The 25153-nt window shown below is 42.8% G+C and overlaps 1 protein-coding gene across 1 annotated transcript in view; it reads left to right on the forward strand.

Annotated features, from left to right (window-relative positions):
* The window catches only part of ACTN4 (actinin alpha 4), a 135283-nt gene that overhangs the window by 62519 nt on the left and 47611 nt on the right, over nucleotides 1–25153 (forward strand). The window contains exons 2-8 of the mRNA XM_030218362.1: nucleotides 7255–7369; nucleotides 9507–9626; nucleotides 20269–20355; nucleotides 20502–20589; nucleotides 23490–23568; nucleotides 23932–24013; nucleotides 24369–24454. Coding sequence (XP_030074222.1) covers nucleotides 7255–7369; nucleotides 9507–9626; nucleotides 20269–20355; nucleotides 20502–20589; nucleotides 23490–23568; nucleotides 23932–24013; nucleotides 24369–24454 — 657 coding nt within the window. The remainder of the gene's footprint in view (nucleotides 1–7254; nucleotides 7370–9506; nucleotides 9627–20268; nucleotides 20356–20501; nucleotides 20590–23489; nucleotides 23569–23931; nucleotides 24014–24368; nucleotides 24455–25153) is intronic.

A 25153-nucleotide genomic window follows, 5' to 3' on the forward strand; every position in this document is an offset into this window, starting at 1 on the left:
CTTGGCAGACTTCTACGGTCTATGCCCTGATCGTGACTGAATAGATATGGATGGGCCGGAGTGTAAATTTTAAGGGGCTTCAACGTTTGCTTCAGAACTTTTAGTACAAGAAGAGTGCTGGGCAGACTTCTATGGTCTATGCCCAGAGAATGGCAAGGACAAATCAAACTCACATGTAAAATGAGTTTATCTTGTTGGGCAGACTGGATAGACCGTATAGGTTTTTATCTGCTGTCATTTACTATGATACTAAGATTTGTATTAGTCACAGAATTGATCAGGATTTTTTTTTTTTAAATGTTACTCAGCCTGTTAACATATTGAGCATCGTAGCACTTTTTCTTGTAACGTGTCCTAGAAAAAGATTGGGTGGCTGAGGAATTCACAACCAGGCAAAACTGATCTGATGACTCAACAAGGGCTGTGTACCATCATCTGGTTTTTATCTCCAGGTTGGTTGGAGATGATGTTGTGAGATTGCTTCCACTTAAGGGAGGAGAATGTGGTCATTACATAAGAGTGACATCTAGTGGCTAGAATCAGGGCCTACGACTGCAGGATTCTAGAAGGACCCTTGCTGTGTGACCCTTGGCTGAGGATTCACTCTGTTGACTGAACTAGATATATTGGATGGGTGTAAAATAGGGGTAAGGGAGCTTAGAAGCAAAAAGGTTACACACCTCCTGTCTTAAGACATATCTTAGCACACATGTTGTATACATACTGGGGTTATACTCCAAGACCTGTTCATACTGCCTTACTTCACTTTAGCTGGAAATTACTGCATTTGCCAACAATCTAAACTCTTGTAGCATTGAGTTTCTTGACAGGCACGCTCAAAACATAATAAATTGTATTTAAGAAACACAGAATAAGACCTTATTTTTAGCTGGTTTACCCAAGGTCCCTTGATAGGTGAATATTGAGCTCTGAACATCAACTCTCCTGAGTTGCAAAATGATGCAGAGCATAAGTACATAAGTACATAAGTAGTGCCATACTGGGAAAGACCAAAGGTCCATCTAGCCCAGCATCCTGTCACCGACAGTGGCCAATCCAGGTCAAGGGTACCTGGCACGCTCCCCAAACGTAAAAACATTCCAGACAAGTTATACCTAAAAATGCGGAATTTTTCCAAGTCCATTTAATAGCGGTCTATGGACTTGTCCTTTAGGAATCTATCTAACCCCTTTTTAAACTCCGTCAAGCTAACCGCCCGTACCACGTTCTCCGGCAACGAATTCCAGAGTCTAATTACACGTTGGGTGAAGAAAAATTTTCTCCGATTCGTTTTAAATTTACCACACTGTAGCTTCAACTCATGCCCTCTAGTCCTATTATTTTTGGATAGCGTGAACAGTCGCTTCACATCCACCCGATCCATTCCACTCATTATTTTGCTTGCATTTAACCATTGCTGTGTCATTGATAACCTTTTATTGGTTGCCAGATTTTATTCTGGAATTCTATGGTACTACTACTAAATATTTATGTAGTGCTACATAACAGAGCTTAATAGTTGGTGTAGATGGGCAGATTGGATAGGCTGGATGGCCTTTATAATTGATTTTTTTAATTTACAGATAATTGGTGCATGGTTTAATGGACAGATGCACCTGAAGATAGGGTTCTCTATATTCTGTAATGTAAGGGAGAGAATAGGGGTAACTGGATCTAGGTAGAGCTTTTGCTGGTTCTGAACTACATGCAAAGAGGCTTCAGTGATCAGGATGTTTAGCCAGTTATTTTTATTTTCCTTTTTCCTCTTTCTTTCACCCTTTCACAGAATGGCTAAGTCATAGAAGAATTGATAATGACATCCATCTGTAATAGGAGCTTTTAGAGAGGAATATGTTAGTGATCACTGGTTTCCCCATGCATTGTTTTTGTTCCACCACAATTACTATTGTAGATGACCATTAGGTGGGAAGATCATTCAAAAATATTTTGTATTGTGAATGGTGATGAGCTTTGGCTGTGGGGCATATTGTAACTTTGACATACACAGTGGGCTCTTTCCTGCCCCGAAGAGGTACCTCTAGACCACCAGGGATAGTAGAGTAAGGGGAGTGGAGATGACAGGGGGGGGGGGTGACCAGGGGCGGGGCGAGTGCATGAAAGGGGCGGGGCATGGGACATGAAAGGGGCGGGGCAAGTGTCCTCTTTTTATGAGGACAAAAAAATGGTAACCCTACCCCTATCACCAACCCTATTTAACATTATGATGACTCCACTTGCAACGGCCTTATCCAACCATGGCCTGAACCCTTACATCTATGCAGATAATGTACCTATCTACATTCCCTTCAGATCTTCCTTAGCCGAAATCTCATGGCCAATTGGGTGAACGCATTTATGTTCAAGCTTAACAAGGAAAAAACCCAATGCCTCGTTCTCTCCTCCCAGTACAATAAATCTACCCCGAGCTCGATTGCTGCGCTGGATTACACCCTCCCTATCGCAGATAGCTTGAAGTTGCTTGGTGTCATTCTGGATTCCCACTTGTCTCTCGACCTCCAAGTAACATCTATTACGAAAAGAATGTTCCTCTCCATGCGGTCACTTAAGCGCATCAAGCAATTACTACCATGTGACCTTTTCCGGACTCTAATCCACTCTCTAGAATTGAGCCATTTCGATTACTGTAATGGGACTTATACCGGGTGCAAAGAACACATCCTAAAGAAACTTCAGACGGCGCAAAATATGGCTGCGAGATTAATATTTGGAAAATCAAGGTTTGAAGCAGCTAAACCCCCTTAGAGAGAAACTTCACTGGCTCCCGATAAAAGAGCGTATGGAATTCAGAATCTGTCCTCTAACCCACAAGATCGTATACGGGGAAGCTCCAGCTTGTTCAGCCTGATTGACTTCCCTTCCAGGAATTCCATAAAGCCTTCTCGAACCTATCTTACTCTCCACTACCCTAACTGCAGGAATCTGAGATACAAATTGCTCTTCAGCTCCTCCTTTTGCTTTGCAAGTCCTCGTTACTGGAATGCTCTACCTTCTACTTTAAAGGAGATTACTGAACACAGTCTGTTCAAGAAGTCCCTTAAGACTTATCTATGTGGTCAAGCATACTCTTCTGTTATGTAACTTCCTATGAGCCCTCATGTGTATCTCCTGTTGTTTGCTCCCCTCCCACGATGTTCCTTATTCTCTGCCCCGACCTTGAATTTGTATGATGTTCTTTTCATAAATGTTGTTAGCCACATAGCGCCCGCCATGGTGGAAATCTGTGAGATATAAATGTTCTAAATAGATAAATATACATCTAGCAAAAAAAAAAAAAATATTGGCAATAGTGAAGCAAGGATTATTCAAGTTAAGGGATAGAGAATGACACGGGGGTGTGGACGGCGTCAGATCCCACGGGGATGGGAAAAGAGCCCGGGAGGACGTCCCCGTGTCACTTTCTACTTTAAAGCCTGTTAATGAACTAGACTGTTATTTATGTTTGATTGATGCAATATTTTTATTTTTTATTTTTGGAAAAACAAGCAAACATGTTAGTAAGATTTGCATGGGGGGATCCTGTACATCCTGCTACCAGCACATCTTCTAAGAAGACACCTTCTATTGCAGGAAGGACTGCGGAAGACAGGAGAGCTAGACTGAATCCTGAGATTGTTGATGACTTCTTATTCATCCACAGATTAAAAAATCATAATAGTGCTTTATAGGGCATACACAATGGGTTGTATTTTATACCCCTGGACATTTTAACAGGGTGGATTAGGATTCCTTGAGGTAGTAGAAGTCAGCTATTGTTGGGGTTGGAAAGGTAGAGGGTGGTAGTGGTTGGAGGGTTTATTATTGTTGTTCATTGTTATTGTTTTCTATTTGTAATTTATACACAACAGTTGCGCAGTATTGTTCCTTTTTATACTTTAATAAAAATATTTAAATATAAAATTGTAACTGTTCGAGGCCTCTGCAGATGAGTACAGAACCCACGGGGACGGGGCAGGGACAGGAACAAATTTTATCCCCGTGTCATTTTCTATTTGATTAAAGTTCATAATGATACTCAAAAATTCAGGAAATTGTACAGTTCAGAAACTTTTTTTTTTTTTTTTTAAATAGGAAGGCTTTCAGAAATTAGCTGCATATCATCCACGTAGGTGAGAATTGAGTATCCATTGACTGAATCAGCTCTTGATAGTGGGCTTTTGAGGTACATGTTCAGTAGGTGACCATATGAAACCTTGTAGGTTAGTTCCCAAGATGGCAGTGAGCTGCTGCCCAGTAGAATGGACCTTGCCTATCTGATAGGTATCGGTCACAGAGTATTGTCTGGCTCAGATCCTGTTTCTGCTAGATGTGCCAGCATGATTTTGTGGTCCATGGTGTCAGAAGCTACTGAGAAATCCAGCAGTGAGGCAGATCGCTGTCACAGTTTCCGTGGAGATGGTCTAGCAAGAATACAAGGATTGTCTCTGTTGCACAATTGGGTCTGAATCTTAGATTTGAGACGGATCCAGCCTGTTTTTCTCTTCTAGCTTACTATTGAGTTGCATGCAGACTGTTTATTTTTTCCCCCCACTTAGAAATGGGATGTTAGACACTGGCCGGGAACTTTCAAGCTTGTTCTGATCAAGGTTTTTTTTGTGTTTTTTTTGTCTTTTTAGCAGAGGCTGTACCCACTACTCTTTTTAATACTATTGATAGCTGCCCATTAGAAGGAAGAGGCGGCCCCCTTCTGTGAGGCATCTCCTTGCCAGCTCCACTCTTTGATGGGCAAGGGGTTAAGGGAGCAGGTGGTCAGTCCAAGACCTCTCAGAAGTTTGGTTCGGGGCTCTGTATGGTTGAGTCTGTATATCGTGAGGGAGAGTGACGTGTGTGACAGAAATAAAGTAGTGACCTTTATAGATATTAAGACAACTCTTTTTATACTAACTGCTGATACCACATCCTCTGGCAACGAGTTCCTGAGCTTAACTATTCGTTGAGTGAAAAAACATTTCCTCCTATTTGTTTAAAAAGTATTTCCACGTAACTTCATTGAGTGCCCCCTAGTCTTTGTAGTTTTTGAACTTAGGAGTAGCCATACTGGGTCAGACCAATGGTCCATCTAGCCCAGTGTCCTGTTTTCCAAACAGTGGCCAAGCCAGGTCACAAGTACCTAGCAGAAACCCAGATCGTGGCAATGTACTACAAATCCCAGGGCAAGCAGTTGCTTCCCATGTCTGTCTCATTAGCAGACTATGGACTTTTCCTCCAGGAATTTGTCCAAACCTTTTTTTCAACCCAGATACTCTAACCGCTGTTAGCACATCCTCCGATTCACTTCTACTAGTTCTACACCACTCTGGATTTTGTACACCTCATTCATATCTCCCCTCAGCCATCTCTTTTCCAAGCTGAAGAGCCCTAACCTCTTTAGCCTTTCCTCATATGAGAGGAGTTCCATAGCCTTTATCATTTTGGTTGCTCTTCTTCGAACCTTTTCTAATTCCACGTTATCTTTTTTGAGATATGGCAACCAGAAGTGAGTCTCCTAAGGAGTGGAGGAGTGGCCTAGTGGTTAGGGTGGTGGACTTTGGTCCTGGGGAACTGAGGAACTGAGTTAAATTCCCACTTCAGGCACAGGCAGCTCCTTGTGACTCTGGGCAAGTCACTTATCCCTCCATTGCCCCATGTAAGCCGCATTGAGCCTGCCATGAGTGGGAAAGCGCGGCGTACAAATGTAAAAAAAAAATGCAGTCAAGGTGAGGTTGCGCCATGGAGAGATATAGAGGCATTATAGTATTCTTGGTCTTCTTTACCATCCCTTTTCTAATAATTCCTAGCATCCTGTTTGCTTTTTTGGCCGCTGCCACACACTGAGCATAAGATTTCATTCCCTGCGGCCCTCCACTATTCACCGTTCTCCGTTAAGGGAAATGCCCATTTAACCCTACCCTCTGTTTTCTGTTCAATAACCATTTCCTAATCCACAACAGAACATTGCCTCCTATCCCATGCCTTTTTTAATTTTCTCAGGAGTCTCTGATAAGGAACTTTGTCAAAAGCTTTCTGAAAATCTAGATACACTACATCATCCGGCTAATCTTTATCAACATGTTTATTCAAGTCTTCAAGAAATGAAGCAGATTGGTAAGGCAAGACTTCCCTTGGCTGAATCCGTGCTGGTTCCCCCATTAAACCATGTTTATCTGTGTGTCCCATAATTTTATTCTTTATAATAGTTTCCACTGTTTTACCCGGCACTACAGTTGACTTCCAAAAAGTTATTTCAAATGTAGGGAGATTGCAGCTTGAATGTTGACACCGTTTATTGTATGATGTACAATAAAAGGAGAGCTTGATTGATTGTCTCTATATTAAATTCCATCTTGGCCCTTGGCTTCCAAGTTTCCCAGTTGCTAACTCTTGTAAGCACAAAGTTGATTGGGCTGTTGCTCCTGTAATGCACCCTGGTTCTGCCTATGCTGTAATATATTTAACCCTGCAAGCCTGGTGCATCCTATATAATAAAACGCACCTCCAACATTCTGAAGCTGACTGCATGGCTGAGGCATTCCTGCTATCTGTATCCATCTCCTGAATTGACATCACGTACTTCTGGGTTCGTCACAAGCAGAAGTGACCAACCACACGAGGTTTCTGAGCTTCAGAATGTTGGAGGTGCATTCTATTAAATAGGATTGGTCAGTTCCTTGAAGCACAGCCAGAGCTCAGCGTCCTGCACAGTAACGCTCAGACACCAGAGAGAGTGGGGGGGGGGCTGACACCAGAGGGAGGGAGGGGAGGCCTGACACTGGAGAGGGGGGTATCTCTGTCACACACACTCTCTCTCACACACACACTGTCTCTCACACACTCTTGGTCTCATACACTCAGTCTCACAGAGAGTCTGTGTCTCACACACACTCTCTCTCGCACACACTGTATCTGTGTGAAACACACACTCTCTCTCTCTCTCTCTCTCTCTTTCTCACACTGTCTCACATACGCACTTGCACTCACTCTCATTCTCACACACACACTCTCTCTCTCACACACACACTCGGACATTCACTCTCTCTCTCTCTCTCACACACCCACACACACAGTCTCTGAAACATACACACTCCAAAGAAATCCTTGCTAGTGCCCATTTCATTTATGTCAGAAACGGGCCTTTTTTACTAGTAAAGTAATAACATTAAAAAAAATTGAATGGAATTGCTCTCTTCCTTTTGGTTAGGATGGTACAGTATTCAAAGAGTTCAAAAATACATGTTTGTTTCTTTTCTTATCTTCCAGACCTTTACTGCTTGGTGTAACTCCCACCTACGGAAAGCTGGTACCCAGATTGAGAACATAGATGAGGATTTCAGAGATGGGCTGAAACTGATGCTATTGCTGGAAGTCATATCAGGTAAAATATCCCTTTAGTGCAACTGCATCAAATGATCAGGTGAAATTCCTAGAAGTATGTGAGAAATCAGTATCTGAATCTGGGACACAATATATTTAAGTTTAGCAATATACAAAAAAAAAAAAGCATTGATGTGTGAAAACTGATATAAATCTGTTAGCTGTGCCCGCTATTTAAGCTAGTAAATTACTGATATTCTCCCACTCTGACAGCCGCTTATTAGTAATACAGCTTGTTGAGCAATGCAGATTTGGGAATTTTTATAATGTTGAGTCACAGTGCACTGATCATGCGATAGGAAATGTGTCTGTTTGCCCAGTGCTGATTCGGGCTGTTTACCACTCTACTTGTGTTAACCTCCGTGGAGGTTACTTGGGAATGTCCACTGGTATAAGGAGGTTCATACTGATTGGCTTTTGTCAATGCATGATTGTATGACTCAAATAATGGGGTCAGAATACCAGCTTATTTGTTCCTCATTTTGCTCTTGATCTCCTAATGCATTTTTCATTTTTTTACATGTCTGTGGACTAACAGTATACCTTTTATAGTGTATACATGGTTTAAAAGAGAGAGAAAATCTCCTTTTGAAATCATCCATCATTGATTAAAAAAAAAAAAAAATCCTATTTATATATTTGCATATCAACTGGAAATAAAAATCTTGTTTTTAAGACTTATACCGCCTTTCCAACACAAACATAGGTTATCCAAAGTAGTGTACAGTAAAATCTGCCATATACAGTTTTAAAAAAGCATTAAAACACAATTAGAAAACAATTGTTTTGTTATCAGACTTGATATACTGCCTTTCACAGCATGTATAGCAAAGCAGTTCAAATTAATATCTAAAGGAAAGAAACGCCAATATATTGACAAGAAAGGAAAGTCTGCAGAGGGGAAAACAGAGGAGGAGTAAAGAGAGAAATTGCAGGAGAAGGAGATATGGGAATTATAAAAAGACATAGGTGCTAATCAGTCAGTGACACCCGGTACCATTTGTTAGTTCCCCAAGAAACAGATTTAAAAGGTGGGTCTTAAGTGGGGCTCTGACTGTCGTTAAGAGAGGGTTCTGCATATATTGGGAGAGGGAGTGGATTCCAAAGCAGGGAAGCTATACAGAAAAGCCACATGTTGGGTAAAATACAAAACAAACAGAAATGCACTCAGAGATTGCCAGGGCAAGATGTGACCCAGCGAATTAACTTGTAATAGATGATAAAGCTTTATACAGGAATAAAAAGCCCAAGTTTTTTACCTACCTTCTTTCTGAAGGCGAGAGAATGGTACTCCCTTTTTAGTATTCACAGGTAGCCTATTTAATAGGGTAGAAGCTGCCACAGAGAATATCCTACCTATAAAACCGGGCTTTTGGACCTCTTTAAAGGTAGGGGCATAAATCAAGCTCGGGGCATACAAGGTCCAGTTTTTATTTTTCAAATATATAGGGCCATTCCCCCTCAACGTCCTAAACGTCAAGTCAGGCATCTTAAAGCCAGCCTGAATATTGATAGAAGCCAGCATAAAGAACACAGCAATGCAGTAACAAGGGTCAATTCCAGCAGCCATGTTTTGAGTAAGCTGTAGCCTATGCACGATTCCTGGAAGACCAGTGCATTGGCTGGTACAGTTGTTTAATGTAAAACAAAATCTGAATTCTAATCAAGGGTGGCACTGAGTAACCTTGACAGAGTTTAAGGAAGGCATATCAAGCTCAGATTGCACTGGAGATCCTAATTTTTATCTATGTAACTGCAGTTCACCTGAACATTTATTTTGTAGCAGCATCTGCAGATGTCAGCATGCCCCCCCCCCCCCCCGCTTTTTAAGAGCATGTTGACCTAACACCAAGAGCCACTCCCAGCTGCAGCAGAATACGCTGAGATCTTTTCAAAGTTGCTAGTGCAAAGTTAGTAATACGAAGATTGGTCTTTTCTGTTTCGGTATGATAAGTTTAGTTTCAAATATGACATTTCAGGGCTGGGCCATTGTGGATCCATTTTCGGGTATGAATTTGGTGCACGAAGATAGTTACATGCAGCACGCATTTAAATATTTGGGAGTGTTTCCTGTTAAAATTTGTGTCTTGCGCTTTCATATGTCTTATACCCGCCTTTTTACTTTAACTTTCTTTCAGGAGAGCGGTTGCCTAAGCCAGAACGGGGGAAAATGAGAGTGCATAAAATTAACAACGTAAACAAAGCACTGGATTTCATTGCCAGTAAAGGAGTAAAATTGGTCTCAATAGGTGCTGAAGGTGAGCTAGCATTGTCGCTGCCAGTATATATGATGCCTTGATCTAAAAACAGCTAGGATATAGTATAATTGCCCACTAGGGAAAATATGTGTTCTCACTGAGCATCTGACATGCATGCATAGTATAAATGAAGATACAGGAGACTGCATTTGGTTTATGTAGCTCCTGCTGTCATGAATAAAACGTAAAGGGTCATAGATTTGATATACTTCCTTTCTGTGGTACATCTAAAGTGGTTTACATATTCTGTGCAGGTATCTGTCCCTACTGGGCTCATAATCTGGTTTTTGTTTGGAGGGGGGTTCTACCTGGGGCATTGGAGGGTTAAGCAACTTGCCCTGAGTCACAAGGAGCTGCAGTGGGAATCAAACCCAGATTTCTAGATTCTCAGCCCACTGCAGTAACCATTAGGCTATCTTTTACTGTCTTTATAGAAATGATAAGTAGTAGTAGTTTATAGAATCAGTCTTGAACATTAACATACCATGAGCTATTGAAGTATAAATTCTTCCTTTTAGTCCGTGAAAAAACATCTTTCCTTAGTGTCCTCATCAGGTTAGTCCAGAACTTGAGGGTGTTGTGGCTATTGGCTGCAACACCCACAAGTTCTGGACTGATCTGATGGGACTAAAGGAAAGAAAATTAAGCAGGTAAGATCTAATTTCACCATTAGCCAGTGAAGGAGTAACCTAATGGTTAGCACAGTGGCCTGAGAACCAGGGGAACTAGGTTCAATTCTCATTGCAGCTCCTTATGATGACTCTGGGCAAGTTACTTAACCTGGAAGAAAATAATACATCAAAATGAAACTGTCTTAAAAAAATGTTTATTCTTAATCCAGTATCGACAAGTCCAGCCATGTTAAGCCACGTTAACGCAACACAAGCTGTGTTTCGGCTCAACAGCCTTTATCAGGAGTAAACTTGAATCAAAACATAAAATTACAATTACAGTTAACGTGGCTGGGACTTGTCTATACTGGATGCAGAATAAACCTTATTTTTATGACCATTTCATCTTGATGCATTATTTTCTTCCAGTCCTGTGATTGGTTCCCTTTGGATTATTCTGTGGAAGTTTTGTAATTTTTCCCTTTGTTTGGACTTCAAGTTACATAACCTTCAAATTGCCCCAGGCACAAAATAAGAACCTGTGTATAATATGTAAACTGTTTTGATTGTCAAACAGAAAGTGTTATATCAAATCCCATCTCCTTTCCACCTCTCTTTCCCATAGCATGCTGCCGGCATGAGTTGCCAATAGAAACAGCTTAGATTTCGCCATACCCTCACCTTTTCTGACTTTACATAACTCGGAAAATACACTTGTGAACTCTTATACTAGACATTATAAACCTATAAAAACTAACATGAACTGTCCAGTGTTAGGAAAGGCTTACAGCAGCAATTTAAGGAATCCAGACTAGTTATGCAGGTTGTTGACAGATGTGAACTGATAAGTTAGTCAAACTGTTGAGCTGATTTGAACTGAATAGTGCTAAGTCATGAACTGTAACAGTTTGGTTTCATTGTGAGATTTTATGTGAAATCGGGTACAGTTCAGCCTGTGCAGCACTAATCTAAATAAAATTAGGTTCGTCCTTATAAGGATATATTTCAGAGCACATGCACTTCAAAGAGAGCTGTGGGGCACTGTGGTATGTACGTTTTGAATATAGAAGAAGTGGCTTTTTTTGTAACTGATTAGCAAGTGATCTCTGTATATTTATTTGTTACATTTGTATCCCACATTTTCACACCTATTTGTAGGCTCAGTGTGGCTTACATAGTACCGGAGAGGCATTTGCAGACTCCGATGTAAACAAATACAAAGTGATGTGGTAAGATAAAGTTCATGTGGTACAGCCACACTAGGGAATCGTACAACGGAAGAGTTGTGTTATGTCCATTACGTACTTTAGTTTTGTTGTGTTGCAGAGATCAGGCATTTATGATGGATTGGTAGGGTATGCCTTTCTAAACAGGTTAGTGTTGAATTTTTTTTCCGGAAGTTTAGGTGGTCGTACGTGGTTTTCAAGGCTTTTGGTAATGCGTTCCACAGTTGTGTGCTTATGTAGGAGAAATTGGATGTGTAAGTTGATTTCTATTTGAGTGCTTTGCAGCTTGGGTAGTGAAGATTTAGGTACGTTCGTGTTGATTCGGATGTGTTTCTAGTTGGTAGGTCGATCAAGTCTGTCATGTATCCCGGGACATCACCGTAGATAATTTTGTGAACCAGAGTGCAGATTTTGAAAGGAATGCGTTCTTTGGGAGCCAGTGTAGTTTTTTGCGGAGGGGTTTTGCACTTTCAAATCACGTTTTTCTGAAGATAAGCCTAGCCGCCGTGTTTTGAGCGGTCTGAAGTTTCTTTAAGGTTTGTTCTTTGCATCCCGCATAAATTCCATTGCAGTAGTCTAAATGGCTTAGTACCATTGATTGTATCAGGTTGCGAAATGTTTCCCTTGAGAAGAATTGTTTCACGTATTTCAGTTTCCACATTGAATGTAACATTTTCTTTGTTGTGGATGTCACTTGGCTGTCTAGTGTTAGGTTGTGGTCCAATGTGATGGCGAGGATTTTCAGGCTATCTGAGATAGGGAGGGTGTATATATATATACACACACACACACACTCTCAGAGCCATCTCGATCCCTATATTACAGCCTGAAAATCTCTCTCTCTCTCTCTCTATCTCTATCTATCTATATCTATATATATATTTGTATATAAGGTTAATATAGGGATTGAAAAGGCTCTGAGAGCAGCAGTAACATAAGACACAGAGAATGTGTTCTGCACATGACTGTGACCTGTGTTGATGAATTTGATACTTTTTAATAAATTTTTCTAGTGACAAAGCAGTGATAATGATGTCCTAAGGACACTTGACAGGGTGAGTCTTTTCTAGTTTCCAGCTATTATTGCAAGACGTTCCATGCAAAATTTATTACTCCCCTATGAGGAAAGGCTAAAGCGTCTAGGGCTCTTCAGCTTGGAGAAAAGACGGCTGCTGAGAGATATGATAGAGGTCTATAAAATAATGAGTGGAGTGGAACGGGTAGACGTGAATCGCTTGTTCACTCTTTCCAAAAATACTAGGACTAGGGGGCATGCGATGAAGCTACAAAGTAGTAAATTTAATACGAATCACTGAAAATATTTCTTCACTCAATGTGTAATTAAACTCTGGAATTTGTTGCCAGAGAATGTGGTAAAGGCAGTTAGCTTAGCGAGGTTTAAAAAAAGGTCTGGACAGCTTCCTAAAGGAAAAGTCCATAGACCATTATTAAATTGACTTGGGGAAAATCACTGCTTATTTCTGGGATAAGCAGCATAAAATGTATTGAACATTTTTGGGATCTTGCCAGGTATTTGTGACCTGGATTGGCCTCTGTTGGAAACAGGATGCTGGGCTTAATGGACCTTTGGTCTGTCCCAGTGTAGCGATACTTATGAATTCTATGCAAACAAAAATTGAAAATTCTGCACAGTATGTTAAAAGTTTTTTACAAAATTCTGCACACTTTTTTCTTTTGTCCAGAATTCCCCCACCCTCAACCCTCTCTTGTTGCTACTGCTGTTCCTTCACTTTCTATCTCTCAGCCTTCCCTTCCTCTCCCTCAGTTCTCTCTTCTAGGAAGACTATCAATCCTACCGTGTTTCCCCGAAAATAGGACATCCTCCGAAAGTAAGACCTAGTAGAGGTCTTGCTGCAATTTGAAAATATAAGGCCTCCCCCGAAAATAAGACCTAGCAGGGGAGGCCTTATTTTTCGGGGAAACATCAGGGTCACCCCCCCCACCCGAGATCGCCGGCTCCCCCCCCTCGATCAGCGGCTCCACCCGCCCTCAGTCGCTCCTGGAACTAACCTCTTAACCGCTTCCTTTCACCTTCGCACTCGCCGCAAGCAGCAGGGCTGGCCACTCCTTCCTTCCGTGTCCCGCCCTCGCCTGACGTTACGTTACGTCAGGCGAGGGCGGGACACGGAAGGAAGGAGTGGCCTGCCCTGCTGCTTGCGGCGAGTGCGAAGATGAATGGTGAAAGGAAGCATTTAAGAGGTTAGTTCCGGGAGCGACTGAGGGCAGGGGGAGCCGGCGATCTCGGGGGGGGGGGGGGGGTGACCCCGATGTTTCCCCGAAAAATAAGGCCTCCCCTGAAAATAAGACCTAGTAGTAGGTCTTGGGGAGCAAAATTTAATATAAGACAGTGTCTTATTTTCGGGGAAACACGGTATGTGTCCCCAAGGTTCCCTTCCCAGTCCCCAGGCTTATGTTCCACCTCTGTATCTTTCTCCTCTGCACATGCTCCCCCCTCACACCATAATCTGTCCTTTCTCTGACCACTTCTTATTCCCTACCATTTATCTAGCTTGTTTCAGAGGCCCCTCCACCTCTGTGGCACAATCTCCAGCTTACTCAAGTAACCCCTGCTCCCATGGCACGTGCTCCCACCTTGCTGTAGGAGCCCCTACCCCCGTGGAACCATACATCAGCTTACTCCAGTGACCTCCTCCTCCTCCTCCCCCCCCCCCCCCCCAGCACACCTCACTGCTTGCTTTAGCTGTCTCCCTCCCTTTTCCCTGTGTCTTTACTTCAGTGGCTGCTTTTGTGTCTACCATGATGACAGTGGCAGAAGGAGGAGGAGGTGAATGGCTGTGCGGTGGGCTGTGTCCTCTTCTGCCATCCTAAGCCTAACTGTTCCCTTGAAACCACAGGGCTCTATGGAGGCCACATGGTTCAAATAGTCAGGCCTAGAATGACAGCAGAGGAGGAGATGGCCTGATGTGCAGCCACTCACCACCACCTCTTGCTGCTTTTGATATCTCTGGGGGAGGGAAGAGGAAAGCCACTGATGCTGGTGCCGCTTGGATGAAGATGTTTCAGAGCGGCTTCTTTTTAAACATGTTAAGAGCCATGGGTGAGAGGGCTGGAGGATTATACAGGGGGGAGGGGATATGGGGGGGAGGAATTGGTGATGAATGTAAATTTAACAGACATTCAAATATTTGAAAGGTATTAATCCGCACACAAACCTTTTCCGGAGATGGGAAGGCAGTAGAACTAGAGAACATGAAATGAGGTTGAAGGGGGGCAGACTCAGGAAAAATGTCAGGAAGTACTTTTTCACGGACAAGAGTTGTGGATGCTTGGAATGCCCTCCCACGGGAGGTGGTGGAGATGAAAACAGTAACAGAATTCAAAAATGCGTGGGATAAACATAAAGGAATCCTGTTCAGAAGGAATGGATCCTCAGAAGCTTAGCGGAGATTGGGTGGCAAAGCTATTGGTGGGAGGCGGGGCTAGTGCTGGGCAGACTTCTACGGTCTATGCCCTGAAAATGGCAGATACAAATCAAGGTCAGGTATACTCATAAAGTAGCATATATGAATTTATCTTGTTGGGCAGACTGGATGGACCGTACAGGTCTTTCTCTGCCGTCATGTTACTATGAATGGTGTTAGCTTAATATGTTGTTTTTCTGGCGTATATTGATACCTTGACTTTTAATATTTTGGTTGGATATAATTAATGTGACTTGTCACCAATAAGGTGTTTTAAACTAATAACTCATCTTTGGGGAGCAGGGGGGAAGGAAATGTTTAATTTACCTTGTATTGTGTAATTTACAATTGTAACCTTTGGTTGGAAAAATTTTCAATAAACATGTTAACAGCCTGTATTTTTTTTGCATACTTTCCAAAGCGTACAAGGCATGCAAGATTGCCACATTTCCCTCTCCCAATAATTTGTGTTTAATTTTTTATCCACTCCAAATTTTCGGGGGGGCTCAAAGGGATGCCAACAGTTTTATTTTTAATTCTTTATATGTTACTAGTAAAAGAGGCCCGTTTCTGGAGCAAATGAAACGGGCGCTAGTAAGGTTTTCCTCCCCAACACCTCCCCCCCCTTCTCCCTCCCTACCTACCTACCTGCTGACCCCTTCGTCGTTCTGACGCCATTGCTCCGCACCTCCTGAACGCACCGTACGCCATTGCTCCACCCTCGGTGTGTGACGCCATTGCTCCGCTCTCGACGTCATCACGTTTGACGCGAGGGCGGGGCCCCGAGACCGGCGATTTCGGTGGCTTCACCACCACGAACCCTTCGAACCTGTGTTGAAGGAAGTGACGTCAGTGGCTTGGCTTCACTGACGTCAGTGTCTTCAGAACGTTGAGGGTGAGTTTTATTATATAGGATATTACAATAGTAACATAGTAACATAGTAGATGACGGCAGAAAAAGACCTGCATGGTCCATCCAGTCTGCCCAACAAGATAAACTCACATGTGCTACTTTTTGTGTATACTTTACCTTGATTTGTACCTGTCCTTTTCAGGGCACAGACCGTATAAGTCTGCCCAGCACTATCCCCGCCTCCCAACCACCAGCCCCGCCTCCCACCACCGTTCTGGCACAGACCGTATAAGTCTGCCCAGCACTATCCCCGCCTCCCAACCACCAGCCCCGCCTCCCACCACCGTTCTGGCACAGACCGTATAAGTCTGCCCAGCACTATTCCCGCCTCCAAACCACCAGTCCCGCCTCCCACCACCGGCTCTGGCACAGACGGTATAAGTCTGCCCAGCACTATCCCCACCTCCAAATCACCAGTCCCGCCTCCCACCACCAGCTCTGGCACAGACCGTATAAGTCTGCCCAGCACTATCCCCGCCTCCAAACCACCAGTCCCGCCTCCCACCACTGGCTCTGGCACAGACCGTATAAGTCTGCCCAGCACCATCTCCGTCTCCCGCCACCGGCTTTGCCACCCAATCTTTGCCACACAATAGTCTCTCTCTCTCTCTCTCTCTCTCTTTCTATATATATACAATTTTAAAGGATTTAAAAAGAAGTCCGTATCCCTTTGGACCACCTGAAAATTTGCCCCCTTGCTTACTAAGCAGCACTGCGCTAATGTCGACACGGCCGTGTCAGCGCTAGCGTGGCTTAGTAAACGGAGGGGGGAGGGGGGTTTGATGTGGATAAGAAATTAAACACACACCAGGAAAGGATAGGGAAGGCGGTGATCTTGCAGACCGTGTACACTTCAGAGTGTAGGCAAAAAAAAAAAGATACTGGCTCTGATGTGTTTAAAGAGAAGCTGCTTTGAAGTATCTTCACAGATGTTCTTAAGCAAGTAAAGGAGTAAAATTAGCTTTTGTCTAGCTACGAGCATCGTCAGACTGCAAACTTTCCACTCCCTCCCCCCCTCCAGTTACATATACCTGATAGTATATGAAATTATTTTAGCAGATTCTTGACTTGAAAAAAACCACTGCCGTTGATCACGTGATTTCATTCAACCTCGCTTGGACTAATCGACTATTGAAAGCCAAAAAAAGAAAAAGGGGATTCTGCTCACACAGCGCAGTTATTAACGTTAATTACTTGGTCAGCTGCTGTGGATAAAATATTTTCCTTTGCATCTTTCCAAGATTTGGTGTATGGTATTCCTGAAAGCTGCCAAAGAGACATGTTGGCAACAGTCTCTTTATGGCTAAGTAACTCATAACCTTCCCTGCCTGTTAGGACAGACAATCAGATTTTTTCTGCCTGCACAGTTCTTCTGGACTTTCTCCAAGTACACTTATCACAGCTGCAGAATGCTGAGAAGCATTACCCTAAATAATAAAACTTAGAAACTGACCATCATGCGTGTATGTATTTGAAAAATGTATGAAAGCTTTGCAGGCTGTTCATTACGAACAGAGCCTTTACTAAACTACATTTTTGAAGCAAAAAAAAAAAAATCAATCTTGTAGTTGAACCTGGAATCCAGTTTATAGAAAACTTGCTTCTTAAATCACAGCTTTCTGGAAATGACACTTTTTTTTTTTAAGTCTTATTTGACTGCTTTACATATATAGAACATTTCCTACAGTATAAAAGTTGTAAGACTTTTATGCAGAACGTTGCTGTTCAGGTTGGTTAACTTATGGTGGTCTCAAGCTGGTGTGTGAAACTTGAAATGAGCACCGAAATGCTATATGTGCAGCAGGGGCGTAGCCAGACTTCGGCGGGAGGGGGTTCCAGAGCCTGAGGTGAAGGGAGCACATTTTAGCCTCCCCCCCTGCCGCCTCCCCCTCCTCCCGCCGCCAATCCGCTGCCGCCGTTGCCTACCTTTGCTGGTGGGGGACCCCAATCCCCGCCAGCCAAAGCCCTCTTCTTCCGGCGGACGTCAGACTCAGAAACAGAATGAAGCCTTGCACCAGAAGAAGAGGACCTCAGCTGGCGGGGGTTGGAGTCCCCCGCCAGCAAAGGTAGCCCACGGCGGCGGCGGGGGAGGGTTGGCGGCGGGACGGGGGGTTGAGAGGGTCGTCGGCAGGGAGGTCCAGGGCCAAATCTACGGGGGCCCAGGCCCCCGTGGCCCCACGTAGCTACGCCACTGATGTGTAGTATTTCCAGAGCTTGCATTAGTCTGATCTAATGCATGATTAAAGTTACTAGATAAGTTTGGAAATCAGGGGACCTTATGTATGTACAGGTAGCCCACCATTATACTGTTCTCTGGTCATTGCAATTAAGGTAATGCAGTGCATGCAGATGTAAAATAATAGGCCTCCAGTACTTATCACCAATGAGAGATTGATATGCACAACTTTTGCTGCCTGTTTCAAGGGCTGGGTTGGCAGTCCCTTTGGAAAAATCCAATTAGATGGCCTGCACTTATAGCAAATTACTCTGTATAATATCTATTTAAAGTTCAATTAAGCTACAACCCATTTCTGAGATTACCATATGCCAAGATGGTTTTGTTTTTGGCTTTACCTTCAAAAAGGGATGGGCTGCACAAGTTTGTCCTCTTAGTGATACTGGTCTCGCTTGAAAAGCTGGTTTCATATCGTTGTTAGCATACAGTCGAACTCTGTATATTGAGAGATGCAGTTTGTTTATTTATTTTTAAATTTTTTAATTGTTGCTAGAACGTCTGGGTTTCAGATGCAGAATATTTCCAAATTATGAAACCTGTATAGCTCATAAGATTGCAATTGTGTTCTGCAATACTTGTGATTTGAGGTAGTAGTGAGTATTGTCACTGAAGCTTAATGCTGGGGAATAGTGCTTCAGTTCTGTTAATGTGGGATGGACCCGATTGCTACAGCAAGATTAGAAGGCTCTGAACTGTCCCTCTTTATGTACCCCAGCTCTTTATGTATCCTAGAGGAGCCCAGGGGGCATAAGTCCTGCTGGTTGTTGGCTTAATTTATTGATGCTTTAGGATTGTATAATTTGAGCTTTTCGTTTTTGGGAGGGAGGCAGTGGAGTTATAACGATGCACCCTTCATTGACTAATAGAGAATATGTCTCTTATGCAAACAGCAAATGAATTCATGTTTAAACTAAGCCAGTTCCATAAAATTGCTTACGTGTGACTTGTCCATCTGACACTGGGGGATGGGGGGGGGAGGGAGGGAGGAGAGGGGAGAATGGCAGGCGAGCCAATTGAGAACACAAGTGGTTATGAAAGATCACTGCAGTTGTGGGGCAAGACTAAATTCTTCTAGCCCCCCAAAGGACCCGGTAAAGCATGCTTATCCTGGATTTGTCCATTGGTGGGGTGGCCTGGATCCCACCAGCTGAAAGTGAGCCCTTTCTGATGGAAGCGCCTCTTATCCTCTCTATGGCACAAACATCTTCCTCAGGTCTTGGAGTCATCAAATGAGCTCTTTGAAGCCACTATTCACTTCTAGACTTAGTCTGCCGAGGACTAAGGGGTCAGATGGGAATTCGTACGGCCTCTGATGTTTCCATGTACATGAAAAGGAAGTGATGCTGGCACACAGGAAGAGGTGACCCGGACCAAACATGAATGATCCACATTTTAAGGTTCCGTGGACATTGTTGGGGTATTCAAGCACTTTGGGTGGCTTTAGTATGATTTTTGTAGAACATCTATGTACTTATACCAAGGTTGGACATTAAGCACTGAGTTTAAAAAGAACTTTGGAAGTTTAGTTTAATGGTATGTTTTAATGTATATCACAAAAAACGTTCTTCCTTTAAAATATTTAATTTCTTTTATTACAATACATATATCACATAAAACCACTTATGCTGTGTAAGTTCCGGAACTAGCCCAGTCACACCCTTCACTTCACCACCCATTCACATAAACCTTGTGTGGGCACATTTCTATATATCCATAATCTGTGTACATGCTCCCCAATTGTTGTTTCCTCAATTTCAAATCTTCCACTTGTGTCTGTTCCTCCTGAAGAAGGAGTGTTCGGGGAAAAAAAAAAGGTATAGGGAAATGTTCCTCCTGAAGAAGGAGTGTTCGAAAAAAAAAAAAGGACTAATATTTGAACCTTTAAGGACGATATCATAGACACAAGTGGAAGATTTGAAATTGAGGAAACAACAATTGGGGAGCATGTACACAGATTATGGATATATAGAAATGTGCCCACACAAGGTTTATGTGAATGGGTGGTGAAGTGAAGGGTGTGACTGGGCTAGTTCCGGAACTTACACAGCATAAGTGGTTTTATGTGATATATGTATTGTAATAAAATAAATTAAATATTTTAAAGGAAGAACGTTTTTTGTGATATAGTTTTGGGATCTGTTCTTCTAGTTTAAATATTTATCCCCAGTAATATATATAATGTTTTAATGTAGCCATTACTACTGTTTTTTCAGAGATTGTGGATGGTAATGCGAAGATGACACTGGGGATGATCTGGACTATTATTTTAAGATTTGCTATCCAGGACATCTCTGTTGAAGGTAACGTTTTGATTTTTCTCTGCCCCACTTGTCGTGTCCTTTCGCTGTTACAGCAGCATTGTCCACAAGTACCTGAAGAGTTGTAAGATACACAGCTGGTCAGTGTCACCTATCTTATTAACAAGGTAGCTGTCTCTCCCTTACAGAGACCTCTGCCAAGGAAGGTTTGTTGCTGTGGTGCCAGAGGAAGACTGCGCCTTATAAGAATGTCAATGTTCAGAACTTCCACATCAGGTGAGCAGTGCTAACTGTTAACAGAAGGTTTGTCCCTTTTTAATTTTTGTTTCTGCTACTCTGATAGAATGGATTCTTTTTCTTTCTTTATGTAGGGTTGTATCGAGTGGAGGAGTGGCCTAGTGGTTAGAGTGGTGGACTTTGGTCCTGGGGAACTGGGTTCGATTCCCACCTCAGGCACAGGCAGCTCCTTGTGACTCTGGGCAAGTCACTTAACCCTCCATTGCCCCAGGTACAAATAAGTACCTAAGCCGCATTGAGCCTGCTATGAGTGGGAAAGCGCGGGGTACAAATTAAAAAAAAAATAAGTTAAAGTTTGATTTCTGCTGTGAGATTCAGATAAAGTAATTGATTACTTGTAAGCTAGCTTGCCAAGTTATTCATTGTCAGAGAGTATCAAGTTTTTACATGGTTACCTTTTCATTTTTTTTTATCTTTTCTGGGCTGCCCCTTAGTGGTCATGTTTCAGTAGCTAGATGCCTGTTATTATTATTATTGCATTTGTACCCCACATTATCCCACCTTTTTGCAGGCTCAATGTGGCTTACAGAGTGTTGTTATGATGCAGTCATTACATAATCTTAGATAAAGTCGATAATAAGTTAAGGTAGGTAAATTTAGAAGTGAGAGCTAGGTAGGTATTGTGAGAGGTATTTTGGATGCACCTGGGTAGTTTGGGAATAGTTAGTTAATGAGGATGTCCTTAATAGGCTTTGTTGAAGAGGTGTGTCTTCAGAGATTTGCGAAAGCTGGTTAGGTTGTCCATTTTTTTCAGGGCCATTGGTAGTGCGTTCCAGATCTGTGTACTTTTGTACTCAAAAGTGGTAGCGTATGACTGTTTGTATTTGATTCCTTTGCAGCTGGGGAAGTTCAGGTTGAGGTATTGTTGTCTGTATAGGGCTAGATAGGCACCGTCTGAGGGGCACAGTGGTACCAGGATTAGGAGCTATTTCGCTAGTGATGGCAGCCTCCCTTCCTATAGCTGTGTGCAACCTCTGCAACAAGGACAGGCCTGACTAGCCCAGGGATCCGAATCTGGATCTCTCTTTATGGCACTGCACCACGAACAGACAAAAAAACAAACAAACCCCAAAACAGTCACAACAAGGGTGACAAAAGAAAGGGCAGCAGACGACGTATCAATTAACACCTTTACTAACCACCCAAGACTCCACACAAGTCGTGTTTCAGTGCGCAGGAGCCTTCCTCAGGAGTCTCAAGTAGGATGTGTGCTGATACGTTGCTGAACCCAATATGTAGCAGGTGTTATCCAATATCTTGCTGTTGTGAATACAGAAAAAAACATAGAACACTTAAATTCACTGGAGTGTAAACGTGGACTTTCACCACAAGGCACTGAGTCTGAATCACAGAACTATAGACAGTCATGGACTTAATTTCCCTGTGTTTAATTTTGACGTAGACTTCTTCTACAGCATGTTAACCTCTTGTACCTCTTTTTGCTTCTGCTCTGTACCCATGCTACCAGAATCATTTTTAGCTCACCTTTTCAGAAGCACATTTCATCCCTGTGCCTGTTTTATCAAACATGAAAACCCTGGCAGGCTTTAATGTCTTCCAAACTTCTGTCTCCGAGAATAAAGTCCAAGAAAACAAATAGGCAGACGATCTGTAATATCCAGAATGGAGCAGATCACAAGGGTAGTATTAAAAAGTCCAATTTATCCACCACACCTATATGAATCATAAATCGTAAAACAAAAGCCAGACAAGTTCTTGTTTCGCCCTTGCAGGCCTGCGTCAGGAGCTTCAATGGCAAAACTTCCAAAAAACATAAATACAAACTTGTATTATTAAAACTATCAAAAAAGCTTAAAGCAGCACTCAAAGCAACATACCAGCATATATATATATATATATATATATAAATTAAACTCTATGCTACATATAGAAGCCACTCAAAAGATGCTTAATATTAATTGTAAAGGATATAAAAGAAGCAAAAAAATAAAATTTATATATATATATATCAAACATATAAATGGCAAGAGGCGTACTCACTTGCAAATGCGCAGTAGAGACCCTCTCTGTCCCACCCCCGCGTCAATACGTGATGACGGGGGCGTGACAGAGAGGGAACCTGCGCACCTGTGAGTGAGGGAACCGCCGTCACCACTGCTCCCCCCCCCCAGGTTTGCCGCTACCGCTCCCCCCACCCACCCAGAGTCGATGCTGCCGCCACCCACCCTCCACCCGGCCCGGGTACCTGGCTTAACTATTCAACCGCCGGAACGCAGCACACAGCTCATCTGAGCTGCCGTTGGCCTTCCTTACCTGCCTGTGTCCCGCCCTAGCCGACGTTACGTCACACGAGGGCGGAACACACGCAGAGAAGAAGGAAGGCCGACGGCAGCTCAGATGAGCTGTGTGCTGCGTTCTGGCGGTTGAATAGTGAAGCCAAGTACCCGGCCCGGGGGGGAGGGGCTTTCAACCCCCCCCACTTCCTTTTACTAGCCCGTTTTTACAGGCTCAATGGCTAGTATATATATATAGCCAAAAGAATGTAACATATACAGGCAGGAGCACGTATAAACAATAAATACATACCCCCGAAGGTGGTTTCACAAAATTTTCACCTTACAGGTAAAAACAGCTAAGATAAATAAAATCTTGAGTTAAAGACTCACTGTTCCAAAATTTCATTACTGCTCTCACGATTACAAAAAATGAACAGGCAAAAGAGAATGTGGCAACAGCCTTACCTTCATTTCCAGAGAAGCGGCACAGAATCTGGTGGTGAATCCCACCATTTGCTTGTCTCTTCACCAGCTTAACTAGGGATTGTGGGTAGGTCAGAGGTCATGCAGGATTTTGAATTAACAGAACTCTATGTATTCCAACTGTCACATTTAATTAAAATTTTTTTTTTCTTGTTATAGTTGGAAGGATGGTCTTGCTTTCAACGCCCTGATCCACAGGCACCGACCAGAGCTCATTGAATATGAGAAACTCAGAAAGGTGCGTCGCCTGAACGCTTGGGTCCCTGACTGTTGCTCGCTGTCCATGAGTTAATCATGTCTGTCACTTCTGAGACCATTTAGTCATCAACTGTTGGTCAACATGAATTGTGAAAAAAAAGAAAATAATAATCCTGCTTGTTAGAATATTTTCCATGTCTCTCTTCCAGATGTTGCTAGTAAAATGTTTGTACAGAGATAGAATGATTGCTGTGTTCCACAGTCAGGGGGACTAATAAGAAGGATCATTTGTGTCCTAGATTTGTTGCTCAAAGCATATAGTAGATGTTTGTTTTGGTAGTGAAGCTTTGCACCGTGCCTTACCGTTTTTTTTCCTCCCCTTCCCCCTTGGGCTTGATTACAGGACGACCCTGTCACTAACCTGAACAATGCTTTTGAAGTGGCTGAAAAGTACCTTGATATTCCCAAGATGCTGGATGCTGAAGGTAACCTGCAAAGTTCTTGGCTGCTCACTTTCTGATTCTCTGTATAGAGGGGATTGCTTGTAGCATATTGCCATAGGTTGGGAAAGATGATATAGTTATGTAACTTTTTTTTTTTTTAATTATTATTAATATTCAGACCGAACTTTGTTATAATATAAATTGTTTACTATCCCTAAACTGTAATACCAGGTCCTGATGCTGTAGTGTTCTGCTATTTTTTTAAAATGTATTTATTTGATAACACATGATCCACGGGACACACCATGGGGTAGGCTCATCTTCTTGAAAAGTTGGAGTTCCACGCTCAACTTTTCCTGCCGTTCTTAACGGGTTTAACCTTCTTGTTCAATTTCAGACATTGTCAGCACAGCTCGTCCTGATGAGAAGGCCATAATGACCTATGTCTCCTCTTTCTACCATGCCTTTTCTGGAGCACAAAAGGTACCAGAGACAGCTGTGCACATCTCCATGTAACACTCCACACACTGTACCACTCCAAGCTTTACTTTTTTTGTTTTTCTTGCAGATGGCAGTGGGTCTGGCTGGACCTCAGTTTGTGCAGACATGTTTACATGGTGTGCTCTTGCTCAGATTCAGATAGATAACTATTCCATCAGAAATAGTTACCAGCCCAAATCAGTTGGGACACAACACAGTTTTCGTAGCTTATGCTCTGATATAAAAAGCTTACACCGTACAGTATTCCTAAGAGCATTAATGGTTGAGAAGAGCAGCTCATATAAGACCACAGGATTTCTGTGTGGGGTAAAAGCATAACTCCCTATATCATACAATACAGGGTGAAGACATTCTGGTTTTTTGTGTGTGTGTTTTGTTTGTTAAGCAATATTTATTGCTGGGAGAGGGCGTTTGAAGAATCTCCGTATCTGTGCTAAACTTGCAGGAATCCTCACTGAATGAGGAAGTTGGGGGTTGGGTGTTTCCCCCATGAGAGCATTTAGTTTGTATGGCTTTGGACTGAGCAGAGCAATCACCTAGTATGCAGGTGTCGGATACAGACTGGGGTTTGGCCTTCTGAAGTTTCCTGTTCTGCATGGCAGTGGGGATTCCAGGTTTCTGCGCAAAGGCTGGGGGTCTGCTCTTCTCACTTCTCCCTTCTGTCTGCACAGATATTGTAGG

The sequence above is a fragment of the Microcaecilia unicolor genome, chromosome 11 (genome assembly GCF_901765095.1).
Source record: "Microcaecilia unicolor chromosome 11, aMicUni1.1, whole genome shotgun sequence".
Taxonomy (NCBI): domain Eukaryota; kingdom Metazoa; phylum Chordata; class Amphibia; order Gymnophiona; family Siphonopidae; genus Microcaecilia; species Microcaecilia unicolor.